General features: G+C 47.2%; 1 protein-coding gene across 1 annotated transcript in view; it reads right to left on the bottom strand.

Annotated features, from left to right (window-relative positions):
• The window catches only part of CIR1 (corepressor interacting with RBPJ, CIR1), a 44,140-nt gene that overhangs the window by 21,338 nt on the left and 8,023 nt on the right, over positions 1-14,779 (bottom strand). Inside the window, exons 2-5 of the mRNA XM_067549224.1 lie at positions 1,908-2,002; positions 1,151-1,224; positions 276-286; positions 117-172 (exon numbers count right to left, since the gene is read on the bottom strand). Of these exons, the coding sequence (XP_067405325.1) occupies positions 117-172; positions 276-286; positions 1,151-1,224; positions 1,908-2,002 (236 nt within the window). The remainder of the gene's footprint in view (positions 1-116; positions 173-275; positions 287-1,150; positions 1,225-1,907; positions 2,003-14,779) is intronic.

Genomic DNA, 14,779 nt, shown 5'->3' with positions numbered 1-14,779 from the left:
TGACAGCATCAGAGAAACCATCTTCCTGAAAAGTAACAGAAGGAAAGCAAGCAAAAAAACATTGAAACTAGCTCCAAAAAGAGTAGATTTTATCCAGCTAAATAAACTGTTCTTACTTTTCTCGTGGGGCTACTTTCTGCCATTCAAATTTGTACTCGGTCTCTCCCTCTTGCTGTAAAACATAAAATACAAGAACGTTGAAAATTTTATATCAAGTTTGAAAATTATATTAAGTAAATGTAAAGAAAGTGTTAAGAATTGATGTGTTGAATTACCTCTTTGGTTTCTTGTTTGAACAACAGAAAAGCATGAAAAAAAAAAAAGACAAGACATTAATCACACACACAGCCTGTTGTGGATACCTACATTGGTGACAGAACATTTTAATGGTTTTTAATACTGTAATACTGCATCTTATTTCAGAAAATAGTCTATATAAAACAAAGAAATCATCTCTTGCATATTCAGTTACAAACTCTGTAAAGCCATAATCATCACAGCCTTGAAACCTAAGTGTAACATTTCCTCCCTTTTCAAACTAACACAGCAAAGGAACAGGAGAACATAGCTGAAGTTTTATAGCACTTTTGTAACTTTTTGAACTCTGCATTCGTTAGTAGGTAAATACAAGTGAAGTTCCAAGTAACAAAACAATCTAATGTTCCAGAAGCTAGGGCCTTGATCCTGCTAACACTTATGCAGAAGCTTAACTTCACTACTGTGAGTAGTCTCACTGATTTCAACAGGGCTACTTATGCTAGTAAAGCCATACTTGTGCTTAAGTGCTTATAGGATTGGTGCCTATATTTTCAATTCTTGAGAAAATACTTAAAATAAGAGTTCATAGTGAAATATTATTACACAAAATGAAATTAATGTTTTTCATACAAACAGATTTTTCTTAAAGGAAAACTCTAGTGATACTTTACAATGATTTAGATACAACAGTTATGTAGGCATGGATACTTTAAGTAATTATCTGCAAATGATATAACATTAAGAATTTCTTTGAATAGTTTTTATAAATAACCATTCAGCATCTCTCTGCAGGGACTGCTTTCTTAACAATCCAGTAGAACCTCATTAATTGTCACTTACCTATATATATTTGAATCAAATTTCCCACAAGACATTAAGAAATCAGAAGTACCTTTCTTTGCTCCAGGTGGGGCCTCATACATAAAATTAAGACCATTCTTCACACGCTCATCACCCATAAGCAATCTAAATTAAAAGAACAGAGTTTAGGACATATCACAGGAAAGACAAAATTTACATTATTTACTGAAAGAGCTATTTTAAAGACATAAAAATGGCACAAGGGAATTGAGATAATAGTTCACAATTTCTCATTTGTTAATCTTAATATTAATATAATATTAAAAGAATCGAGAGATTGGTCAATGGCTTTGCAGGCACCACTACATAACACGATACATGAATGCTTCAGACAATTTTGTGTCTCGCTTCCCTGCTAGCAGCATTATGGAAAACAAACTTTTATGGTGGTACATTTGTACCATACACATTTGCTTGCTTAGAAGCTGCACAGCAGTCTCTGGTAACTTGCTGCTCCAAGAAGAGAGCATAGTGTTGCATTTATATGAATCGGATGAATACTCCTAACATTTTTGGAGAATTGGAGGAGCAAACAGAAAAAATGATGGCCCAAAACAAAAGGAAGGACCAAAATCCTTATGACTCCTGCTTAGGTAGATTCAAATTTATGAATCTCTGTTCCAAAGTGATGAGAACTTTTTTGGACTATGGGACAGATGGAAACCACGTGTTGATGAAATTTCAATCACTTGAGTGTGGGCTGTTTCTTGATGCCAGAGAATACAGAAAAGGAGGAAATCCTCCTACTCCCATCTTTTAGCTTTTGTTAATACTGCAGAAGTTCTCACCTATTATCATAAGATTCCTGTTCTTTAAGATATTGTTGCATTAGCTCTTCTTGTTTCTTCTTATCATAAGATATTTTCTGTTCTGCCATCCATACCTATTTAAAACACACACTAGTTAAAAATTAATCTTTAATTCTCATTACACATAAATAAAATCCTATTATAGCATAGATACACAAAAAACAATATATTCTCAGTCTACTTATATATAAAGTTGATTAGAATTGAGATTTGCTGCTTATGATCAAATAATATCTACAAACTCTTCATTTAAGCAAAACAGAATAAAAGGATGCCCATACAAAATTACATCCTATAAAATAATGTCCAGGTATGTCTATGTGTGCAGCAAACAATCATTATATTGCAAACTGATTTAGATAAGTGATGTATCATTCCAAGGTCATTTTTCTGCAGATGTGTACATTTTTTTAAAAAAAAGATTGGCCTGTAATAAGGTAAGACTTAAGGCATTTTAAGCAACAGAACTGAAGCAAGCAAATATGATTACACATCAACTGTACAGAAGGATAATAAGCTGAAGCAATACTACCATCCAACTTCAGGTTATTCTCCTTCATTGGGATGTCATAGAAATTATAAAAGTGGATTTGACAAATTATAGCTTCCCTGTCTCACTTGTGGCAGGAGGAGGAAGGTGACCTGGATTGGAAGAGGCAACTGGAAATATGCATCTCAACAGGGTAGGAAAAAACATCAGTCTAGAGCTGACTGCAGTGCCACAACAGCTCTGTGGATCAAGACCAGAGCCTGAATGTGGGTTTCTGAACATCGGAATAAATCACACCCATCCTGGGACAGGATACCAACTAACAGCACTTTGATCCCTTACAAACCATTACGTAATTTAATAACAAAAACTGCATACAGCAAAACGTAAATGCACATGTGCATTTTCATGTACAGATATGCACCATGGTGAGCTCAAAGCAATTACTAAATATACCAGTCATTGACTGAGCTTAGTGTTACACTTTCAGGGGACACTAAGGGAAGGCATTCCAATGCTATGCCGATGAGGGGTAGTATAAAAACCTATACAGAATAGAATAAGGCCAAAGTGTCCCCTCTGCATCATTCTGGCCTCCAGGGCAGGTCAGATGGTGTTTCCACCCTTTCCCAGGATTTCTGCCAGTCAAGGGGTGGAGCAACTGTGAGTGAAGCTGATGAATACGGTGAAGCCACGTATCTCCCAACTGCTCTGGCCATACACCTTCTCCCCAATCAGCACTGCCCACCACTGGGACAGGAGGTCAGAGCTGACTTGTACTGCCCCAATCCCTTGAACAGACTTTTTCCTGAAGAGACACCTTCTGTCAGGGTCTCTGCTCACTTCTATCAGTCAATCTGTCACGGGGTATGCCTACACTGCTGGCAGCACTGTTGGCCAAAATCTTGTTTTTGAAAAAGACATGAAAGAACAGAGCCACAAACACCCCACCTCCTTCCTACCAAAAGGCACTTCAGCCTGACACACTGTAACTTTAATCAAAAGTTAAAACCTCAACTGACTCTTATTGTTTTACCCTTTTAAATGTTCACTTACTTTCTATAAGTCTATCTGTTTTAAGACCATTTTATCTGTTAATTTTACTATTTACCCACTTTCAATATACCTACCTAATTGTAGAAGATACTGGCAAAAATGAAATAATGTTTGCTTTAAAAATAATATGTAAGTTTTTCAGCTAGGAGTTGGCCCTGAGTGATTGAAGTGTGAATGGCTGAGCAATTGAGTTGGGTGTAGACAGAAAAAGTGATTGAACAATTGGTCTCAGTAAGGGATATCGAAACAGACATGAAGAAAACACCAGCCTCACCTAAAATGCTTGAGAGAAGAAGAAAGGAGCAAAAATGTTCAAATGGCCAAAGAGGAACCCACCCTGATAACTTTGGAGCCAGCACATTTCAAAGGACAAAATCTGATCAGGCTTGCAAGAATGTGGGTGATTGAGAATCACACCAAGAATGCAGTTGCAGCATGATAATGCAAAACCCATAGACTTACATGGGGTCCTTTCCCTATAAAATGGGACAAGAAGATGAAGGCTCGAGGTTCGGGTCTACAACATCACATCAGCCAGGAGTACCGATGCACATTGGCAGAACCTTGCTCCTCATCCTCATGCTCTAGACCAGCGGTTCTCAAAAAGGGGGGGGGGGACTTTCGGCAGCGGCGGGGTTTCGCAGCGGCGTTACATGGGGGGAACAATGCCCTCAGCCAAAACCCTGCCGCCGTTTGCCCCTTTTCGGCGGCAGGATTTCACGGGGGTGGGGGGGACTTGCGGCGGCAGGGTTTCGCAGCGGCGGCAGGGGGGGGACTTTCGGCGGCGGTGGGGTTACATGGGGGGAACAATGCCCTCCACTGAAACCCTGCCGCCGTTTGCCCCTTTTCGGCGGCAGGGTTTCGCAGGGGTGGGGGGGACTTGCGGCAGCGGCGGGGGGGAACTTGCGGCGGTGGCGGGGTTTCGCGGCGGCGGGGGGGGGGGGGGGGGACGGGACTTTCGGCAGCGGATTCAGCTGCGCGGTACGGCTCGCATACCATCCAGCCTTCTTCAAAGTACCACCGATGGTACGCGAACCACCGGTTGAGAACCGCTGCTCTAGACACCTGACCAGTGACTATCATGAGCACCAAGAGGCTGGTAACTATGACATCTGGAAGATCCCTATGTATGTTTGTCTGTCTCCCTGTCTGTGTATGCCTGTCAGCGTGTGTGAGTGTGAATGAAAGCATCAATTGAAACATGTGTCTCTGTAATTGTAGTATTGATATAATGCTAATACTGTTTCCCTAGTGTTTACATTATTATTAATGCTATTTCACTAAGTAAAGCACAATATTGATGTTATTACAGTGTTGATACTTTTCTTTTCTTTAATACTATTTACCAAGTTTCTGTGTTCACAATAAATGTGGCTTGTTGCCTATCCCCTAAAAAGATCCTGTGATATTTGTTATTTGGGTAACAGCACCACCAGCAGTGCAGGATTGATTTTGCAGATTCGACTGAGCGGCAGTGAAGACTCGCTCAATCAAACCCAGAAGTCGACTCTGTTAATCCACCCTGGCAAAAAGTGTAGCACTGCATTGATGGGAGGGCATTTCCCATCGGTGCAGCGGAGACACTGAAGTAAGGAGACATTAGGAAGTCGATGGGAGATATGCAAGTTACTGTATATAGCTTGCATATCTCCCGTCGACTGCCACCAAAATCCGCGGCCAGTGTAGACCAGACCACAGAGTCATCATTTGTTATTGGTGCAATTTTCTACCTTGTACTGTAAGCTTCAGCATACAAAGTCTCATCTTTATGGCTTACATTGCATGTTAGAAGCATCCTTCAGGTGGACAGTTAATAAGACTGTTACTTAACTTGTAACTGTTGTTCTTCGAGATGTGTTGCTCATGTCCATTCCATTGTAGGTGTGTGCTCCTTTGTGCATGGTTACCGGAACTTCTTTTCCCTTTACCAGTATCTGAAGGGCTGGCATCGACGCCCCCTGGAACCACGCACACATGCCGTGGTACATGAGGAGCTACCAGCCCTATGCCCCCTCAGTTCCTTCTTGCCGCCAACTCCGGCAGCAGGGACAGGGGATGGGTCATGGAATGGACATGAGCAACACATCTCAAAGAACAGTTACAAGGTAAGTAACCATCTTTTCTTCTTCAAGTGCTTGCTCATGTCCATTCCATTGTAGGTGACTCACAAGCAATACCTTGGAGGTGAGCTGGAGTTACGGATGAGGTGCTTGCAGCACCGCTCTGCCAAAGCCTGCATCGTCCTGTGCCTGCTGGACAATGGTGTAGTGGGACGTGAAGATGTGTACAGCCCTGCGGATGTCTTGAACAGGCACTCTTGCTAGGAAGGCTGTAGATGAAGCATGAGCTCTGGTTAAATGGGCTGTAATTATCCCCGGAAGTGGCACCTTCGCTTGCCCATAGCAGAAGCTGATGCAGGAATGCAGGTTATCTACGATGAGATGCGCTGGGCAGAAACAGATAAGCCTTTCATCTGATCAGCCACTGCAACAGAGTTGTGTAGATCTTCGGAACGGTCTCGTGTGCTCGATGTAGAATGCTAACACCCGTCTAACATCTAGCATGTGTCACCTCCTCTCCTCCTCTTAACCATATGGTTTGGGAAAAAACACGGGGAGAAAAATGTCTCAGTTATAATGAAATTAGGAAACCACCTTAGGCAGAAAGGCCAGGTAACTGAATTTTGTCTTTATAGAACACAGTATAAGGAGGCTCTGAGGTCAGTGTCCTAATCTCAGAGACCATCTTTGCTGAGGTAATGGCCACCAGGAAGGCCACCTTCCATGACAGCAGCAAAGGGCATGTAGCCAAGGACTCGAAGGGGGGCCCCGTGAGCCACGAGGACCAGGCTGAGATCCCAGGAAGGCACCAGGTCACAGACCCGCAGATAGAGCTTCTCCATTCCTTTCAGGAACCTAATTGTCATAGGGTGGGAGAAAACTGATCTCCCCACCAAAGGCTGATGGAATGCTGATATAGTCACTAGGTGGATCTTCAGGGAGGCCCTGGCTAGCCCCTGGAGTTTTAGCTGCAAGAAGTATGGGTTGGATGAATGGACTATAAAATGGATAGAGAACTGGCTAGAGCAGCGGTTCTCAACCTTCTTTTCCCGAGTACCACTCGGGAAAAAAAGGGGGAGGACTTTCAGTGGCGGCGGGGTTTTGAAGCAGCGGCGGGGGGGGAGGGGAGGGAGGAGAGGGGACACGACTTTTGGCGGCGGATTTGGCAGTGCAGTACGGCTCGCGTACCACCCAGCTTTCTTCGAAGTACCACCGGTGGTACGCGTACCACCGATTGAGAACCGCTGGGCTAGAGCATAGGGCTCAACGAGTAGTGATCAATGGCTCCATGTCTAGTTGGCAGCCAGTCATAAGCGGAGTGCCCCAGAGGTCGGTGCTGGGGCTAGTTTTGTTCAACATCTTCATTAATGATCTAGAGGATGGGGTAGATTGCAGCCTCAGCAAGTTTGCAGATGACACTAAACTAGGGGGAGTGGTAGATACCCTGGAAGGTAGGGATAGGATACAGAAGGACCTAAACAAACTGGAGGATTGGGCCAAAAGAAATCTGATGAGGTTCAACAAGGACAAGTGCAGAGTCCTGCACTTTGGACGGAAGAATCCCTTACATAGCTACAGACTGGGGACTGATGAGCTAGGCAGCAGTTCTGCAGAAAAGGACCTGGGGGTAACAGTGGATAAGAAGCTGGATATGAGTCAGCAGTGTGCCTTGGTTGCCAAGAAGGCTAATAGCATATTGGGCTGCATTAATAGGAGCATTGTCAGCAGATCGTGGGAAGTGATTATTCCCCTCTATTCAGCATTGGTGAGGCCGCATTTGGAGGATTGTGTCCAGTTTTGTGTCCCCCGCTACAAAAAGGATGTAGACAAGTTGGAGAGAGTCCAGCGGAGGGCAACAAAAATGATTAGGGGACTGGAGCACAAGACGTATGAGGAGAGGCTGAGGGAACTAGGCTTGTTTAGTCTGCAGAAGAGAAGAATGAGGGTAGATTTGATAGCAGCCTTTAACTACCTGAAAGGGGGTTCCAGGGAGGATGGAGCTAGGCTGTTCTCAGTGGTGGCAGACGACAGAACAAGGAGCAACAGTCTCAAATTGCAGTAGGGAGATCTAGGTTGGACATTAGGAAAAAGTTTTTCACTAGGAGGGTGGTGAAGCACTGGAATGGGTTACCTAGAGAGGTAGTGGAATCTCCATCTTTAGAGGTTTTTAAGCTGCGGCTTGACAAAACCCTCGCTGGGATTATTTAGCTGAGGTTAGTCCTGCTTTGAGCAGGGGGTTGGACTAGATGACCTCCTGAGGTCCCTTCCAGCTCTATGATTCTAAGTACTCCAGAATCGCCTGCATCGGCTGTGGGTGCGGAGACAAAGGATGTCAGCGCTAGGCCACATTCCTGGGGGGCTGGGTGTTGGGCCCAGGCTTTGGACACGAATTATCTTGGGCTGAAAAGGCCACGTACTACACAAGCAATAATCATGTGCAAACCACAGCATTTTTCTAGCCATGAAGTTAGGGACAGAGGGAGCAAATCAGGGCAACTTTCTAGCAGTGGCTAGAGCAGGACAGACCTATCCGATAGGTACCATGGTAGCGAGGGTGTAATATAAGTAGGCTATCTTCTCCCTTTAATTCCTTCCCCCCCCCCCCCCCCACTGGACAAAGAATGTAGTAAGAAGAGTGTTATCTTTTCTTTCCCAGACCTCTGGTTCTTCCCTTGTTGATAGTTTGTTAAATTTATAGTAAGAATGCATATGCCACTCAACTTTTGTGGTAAATAACAAACAAGGGCGGGTACAATTATATGCCTCCCCTAGCCATTAATATTAATTTTATAATTATTTATATTATCAAATAGGGGTTTTATGGGGCATTGTAAAAGTATGTATATTTACATATTATTTTAGATAAAATGTTGTAAAGTAATGAATTCGGGGTTCACTTTGTTGGACACGCATGACAAAGAGGAACAGGCGGATTAGAAGCTGTAACCGAATAAACTCTCCTTATCACTCCACCCGGCTCAATCTCTCTCTTCGACCAACCCTGCAACATTTTGGCGCAGCGAGCAGGGTGCCAGGGTTTGGGACTGATCTCCCCAACATGGAAGCGGGTAAGTGCAGTGTTCCATTCAGTTCAGCTCCTATGGTGCGGTCCTGGTTGGACCACTGGGTGGAAAAGGAGAGGAGTCCATTCCTCCCTCCCGTGGGGGCTCCGGATTCATGGGGAGCCTGTTTAAAGTGGATGGAGGACACCTTGAGTAGTACAAAAGCCTCCAAAGGGAGGAAGAAAGCTATGTGCTGCAGGGGTTAACGGCAGGAATTTCCTCTGCACAGGAATGGAAGAATCGGGCCCTTCAAGCTGAAGCTGCTTTGGCTAAAAGAAGCAGTTTGACAGCAGCCCCTCCTTCCATGCCTGATCTCCCTGGGTTGAGGAAAGCAGTGCTCCCACCCCATATCCTTCCCTGTCAACCCTTTCCCCTTCTGCTCCCCCCTCATATGAGGCAGTGGGTGAACCCCCGTTTGCCTGGTTACGGCCAAGACCATCATAATGGCTACTAATGTTGCTATTCCCTGTGACCTAGTCCGCTGTAGCGGTTTACTACCCCCCGAGGACACGGACACACACACTCCAGCTTTGGCAGGGAATGCCCAGCAGGAAATCATAGTGTCTATCTTGGACCCCCCTGAAAGAGCAGCTCTGAGCCAGGAGCTGATCCATGCCAAGGGTTTTTAACCTCTTCCTCACCTGGTTGGTGGGGATGGAAAGGGCATTGGAAACTCTGGAGGTGGCTGATGTTCCAAGAGTGTGGGACACAGTTCTGGGATCCCTCGCCTCCTGTATTCAGACACGGGATCGAGAGTATCAGGCCATCGCTTCTGATTTAGTGGCTACAGTTTTTGGGATTCATAGCTTAACTGCCGGTCTCTCAAAATTGCAGCCCCCTACTCAAAGAACACCCGATGGAGGCTATTCACCGCATTCAAGTGTGGACAAGAGTCTGGGAATCCCCCTTGTCAAACGGATGGCTGATGCCGGCCAGAAAGGGACAGGGTACCAAACTGTTGGAGGCACAGGTTTTGGTCCTGCCTTCTGAATTAAGGACCATTTGGAGCTACACCATGGCCCCCTCCAGGCAGGCCAGCTGAGAGCCCTAATAAGCACAGCCGCCACTTGGTTGCACCAAAAAGGCCGTCAAACAGAGGATCTCTCGGGACTGGTGGAACCAGACATGGTTACAGGGGGGCAAGACAGCAACCGGCGGTTGCAGGAAGAGATACAGAAGCTTAAGGCCCAGCAGGCGCCTAAGCTACCTGGAGGGGCAGTGCAAAATAAAAATCCGCCCAGCCCTCGCCCGGGTGACTGGATCTGCCTGGGGTGTGGGAAAAATAACTTTGCCCACCTGTCAGAGTGTTTTGCTTGTCAGATGGCTAAACTCGGCACTAAACCCCAGGTATGCGCTATGGGTGCCCCAGAAGGGCAACCCAATTGGGTTTAGGGGTGCCAGCAGTTGGCAGGTTCAAGATTTTGGCCCCTTACCTCGGACCGCCTTGGCCGCCTCATCATCCAAAGAAGGGTGGGCCAAGGGGATTGTGCCACCTTCTTGGTAGATAGAGGGTCTATTCTCAATTTGGTTTGTCAAAATAACCCCCCCAAAGGGGGACAAGTCATTCAATTCCAGGGGCGGCAGGAACTTTTCAGAGTGCTATGCTACTACCAGCATGGTTCGAGGAGGCTTCCTCAGGCCACCATGTTCGCGGTACCTGGGCGGTGGGACCCCATTTGGCTCTTAACATTGTGGGAATGCCCATCCTCCAAGGCTGTACAATTGATATGGCTAATGGTCGGCTTTGGTTGCACAGCCCGGGTACGGGAACAGTTCATTCGGTGGATGTGTGCGGGGCAATCCGTCCCTGTAAGGGAATGAAACCTTTTATGGTCCCCCCTGGTTGGGAGGAATGGAAGGTTTGGATGCAGGACAATCTCGAGTGCGGACGGCTTAATGTGGGCCCAGTAACAAATGAAGGACCGGACTCCCCATGTATAATGCCTTACCCCACTCCAAGGGAAAGCGCTGACACCATCACACAGGTTGTGGCCATATTCCTGGAATGGAGATTACTACAGGTCACAGTGTCCAGGACGAGTGCCCCACTCTGGCCGGTCAAAAAGCCCGATGGGTCCTGATGAACGATCGACTACCAGGGACTCAATAAGGTTACCCTGCCCCTGATGCCAGTGGTTTCCCTGTACCCCGAATTAATTTCCAAGTTATCGCCACACATGAAATGGTTTTCGGTTTTGGATGTGTCTAATGGCTTTTGGTCTGTTCCCCTGGCTCCAAAGGATCAATGGAAAACTGTATTCACCTGGGAGGGGCAACAGTACTGGAGGGCGGTTCTTCCCCAGGGGTACCACAATGCCCCCACACTGTTCCAACAGTTCCTAGCACGGGTGCTGAAGCAGGTACCCCCACCTGAGGGTACCAGCTTCTACAATACAATACAATGCCCCCACTTTAGTGAAAATGGACCCTACCAAACCCCTGGTAATTTACCCACATGCTCTCGAAGACATGTTGATGGCAGTCACGTGCCAGCAAACTGGGGTCCAGGTCCAGGTCGTGGCTTATGCTTCCCGCCTGCTCTCCTCGGTGGAACTAAAGTTTGGACCTTGTGAATGGGCAATCCTCAGTATGTATTGAGCTTTGCAAAAGTTCAAGAATCTTGTTGGGGGGGGGAGGGGGGGAAGTTGTTATTAGGTCTGCCCATTCCCTGGGTTGCCTTTTGCGATCGGGGGAACTGCTGAAGGAAGGGGTACCTGACACGTGGGTGGAGTGATGGTCAATGGCCCTGAGGAACCATAATATCACAGTGGAACCAATTAAGGGCCAGGTACTTGACCTTTCAGGACTGGTCAACCCAGGGGAACCACACGACTGCTTATTGAGCGCTCTGTCACTTCCCTCAAACCCATTTTGAGAGATCAGACCTGAGCAGCTTAAGGAGGGAGACGTGCTGTGGTACACTGATGGAAGTGTGAGCGGCTCCCCCTGCATCACGGCAGTGTGGGTAGTCACTTCCTGGTCCACCTGGTCAGTAGGGCTTCCTGGGGAGAGGCGGGGCACAATTTGCTGAGGCCGTGGCTCTATGGATGGCCGTAGGCCTCATTCATGGAATTCAGTCACCCTGGTGACAGACAGCGATTATGTGTTCCAGAGAGCTGTCAATTTGCTCGCCTGGTGGGCAATGCACCAATTCTGGGATTCTTCCAGACAACAGATGCAGCATGCTCACATCTGGAGAGCCATTTGGGAGGAAACCCAGGGGATATCTGTTAAGCTAATCAAGGTCAAGGCTCATCGAAAATCAGGTTTTGGGGCTGCAGGAAATGCCAAAGCGGACCAGGCAGCCAAGCGGGCAGAGGCCCCCCTGCTGTCCTTTCCAACCCTGCCATCCAAGTCCCTTGATCAGGTGGCGGCTGTGCAAACCTGTTCCAAGACCCAGCTGCAGGATTGGGCGTCATCATATCGGAACTATCAGGAGGACTGGGACTCTGAGGACAGCAAACCCGCTGGATTGGAGCAGATACAGGGGATCTGGGTCAAAATGGAAACCTCTGGGCCAGTCCCTTACATTCCCAAAACTGATCAAAAGGCCTTATTAAGATGAGTCCATGGATCAGAAGTAGGGGGCCACCCTGCCCTCCCTGAGGCCAGCCATACCCTTAGCCAATTGGGGTGGTGGCCCACCAAAAAATTCGACCTTGAACAGCATTTAGCAGGATGTCTGCAGTGTGCCCGACACAAGCCACAGGCCCCCCATAATCAGGGCCCATTACAACGGCAGGGCACAGAGGGACCTTGGACTCGTATTCAAATCGATTATGTCAGTCCCCACCTGAACTCCACGGGGACACTGCTTTTTGTTGGTGATAGTGGACGCCTTCAGTTGCTGGGTGGAGGCCTTCCCCACGCATCCCCAAACAACAGAGCAGACAGCACAAATCTTGGTAAATGAGGTTTTTACCTGGTGGGGGAGTCCCACGGGTTCTGGATTCTGATAATAGGCCTGCCTTTATATTATCAGTACTAAAAAACGTTCTTAAGGTAATCGGGGTCCAGCAAAATTGGCACATCCCATATCATCTGCAAGCCAAGTCGAGTGCATGAACCGATTCTTAAAGGAGGAGCTGCGAAAAGGTGTTCATCTTGGGGAAACTAACTGAGATCAGTAGGTTCCCCTCATTCTTATGAGAATCCGGGCCCAACCCAGTAAGGGTACTGGACACAGTCCGTACTCAATCCTGTTCAGATCTGAAATGATGAGATGGGAACAGCTTCTTACCCTGGTTCCCCAGAACCTACAAGAAAGCGTCAAATAGAGGAGTGGGTCACAGCCCATGTGAATCATGTGCGGGCCATACAACAAGCTGCAGCTCGCGAAGACGAAACGAGGGCTCAACAGGTTTGCCTTTGGGCGGATCCTAAGCACAAGCCCAGTTTTGATTCCATCAAGGCTGGTAATCTGGTCATGTATCAGCAACCAGGTCTCCACCTTTTTCCCCATCCCATTGGAAGGGCCCGTATTTGGTGGCTGACCAGTGAGGCCCGTGCCTGTTCCGCCTAACTTCTGAAGGGCAGCATTGGGGGTACATGGGCCACAAATTTGTTTATCTTCTAGGCCCCAGCCACTAGTTAAGGATACAGGTGAAGCTAACGAAGGCCTAAGGGCTGTTTTTTATATCGCAGAAACTTGTGTTTGGCTGCTGGGCCTGTTTGCCAACCTTTCTCTGGGTTCAGCTCTGACTGTGGACATCAAACCAACTTCTATCCTATGGCCCCTACCTGAAAGCACCTGCAATTGTACGGCTGCCTCAAATCCACTCCTTCCAGTCCCTGTGCAGTTTGGAGTATGGCCTGATATCTATAACCAATCTATTGCATGTGAGTGGGTGGAATTGGTAAGCTTAACTTCTGTGTTGCAAGATAACTCCTTAGCGGTCCGTCACCAATGGAATACATCCCTACATGCACTGTGGTTTGGTAATTCCCAAAGAAGTGAAGCAGGGACATGCCAATACTGGGATTGTGAAGGGTTTGGGTGACCCTCCCTTCGCCAATTCGGGGTGGACCGGGCCTCACTTGGAATTGTCCCAGTCCTAGAATCCCCTACCGTATTTGGACAATAAATGTAACAGGGTATCAGGACTCTTCCTTGCCTCATTCTGTGCCGCGTGTCTGGAGCCCTTGGTGTTAACATCTACTTATCTTTCCACCTCCTCCTGCCTTGATTTGCCTGCGGTATGTAAAGTCCAGGGACTAAATCACTGGTGGCCAAACTTTACTGATTTCCATACCTGGCAAACTGACTGGTCCCTGGCCATCTCTGAACCGACAGATTGGGAGGGCATTATTTGATATCACTTGGAAAATTGGTCAGTCCATGACAGTATTCGAACTGACCTGTATGCAAATCAATTAAATAAATGGAAACTGGAGCGTATTGGGGCAGGACGAATTTGGGGATGGGTATATCTGTGGCCCAGCCAGTTTTGGCAAATCCTGTGCATGACATCAAGTGGAGGTAAGGGATTCACTCGTTTTACGAAGGCCCCTTTGCCAACACGAAATGCAGCTGCTGCACCCATAGGGAATGGTCCCTGGGTGATTGACCACTCGCAATGTGAACCTGGGAAGGTGGGGGGGGAGGGAGCAAGTAAATTTTCACTCAGACCTCCAGGATTGGAACGTGGGTTGTACCATGCCGCTCTGCGCAACCTGGGAACCCCAACACTCCGAAGGCCTTCGGATGTTTGTTGTAAACACCCCATTCCATACTAAGCGCGCAGCATCCGTACATCCGGAGTTCCTACCCCCAATTCTGCTGCAAGCATTAGACTCATCACTGTATCTCCACGGTAAAGCTGTTCAGTATACTACCAACATTGCCAACCAACTTCATCAAGCAATCTTCAACCTCACTGTAGAAACCCACAGGGGAGTCATCGGAGTGGGACAGCTCGCCGTGACGGCACAAACAATGGCCCACTGTCACTTGGGACAGGCCACGTTTAATTCTTTTCTTATACGTATGAACTCAGCTCCCCGTGGACTAACTGTCAATGACTCGCACGGAACAAAATGAACCATGTTGGGGGGGGGGAGGGGCGGGGGAGAATGTGATTTGTCTGTTTGTGAATGGAAATTCTCGCGAGTTGTTGTGGGTGGCTAAGGTATCTATTTGCCCAGTTATTGCAGTGGGAGGAAAGGGCTAGTGGGGACGATGGA

This window comes from Emydura macquarii, unplaced genomic scaffold (genome assembly GCF_026122565.2).
Source record: "Emydura macquarii macquarii isolate MOO-44397 ecotype Brisbane River unplaced genomic scaffold, CSIRO-AGI_Emac_v2 contig_1253, whole genome shotgun sequence".
Taxonomy (NCBI): Eukaryota; Metazoa; Chordata; order Testudines; family Chelidae; genus Emydura; species Emydura macquarii.
The sequence above is the reverse complement of the archived record's forward strand: the minus strand, read 5'-3'. Positions and strand labels throughout refer to the sequence as shown.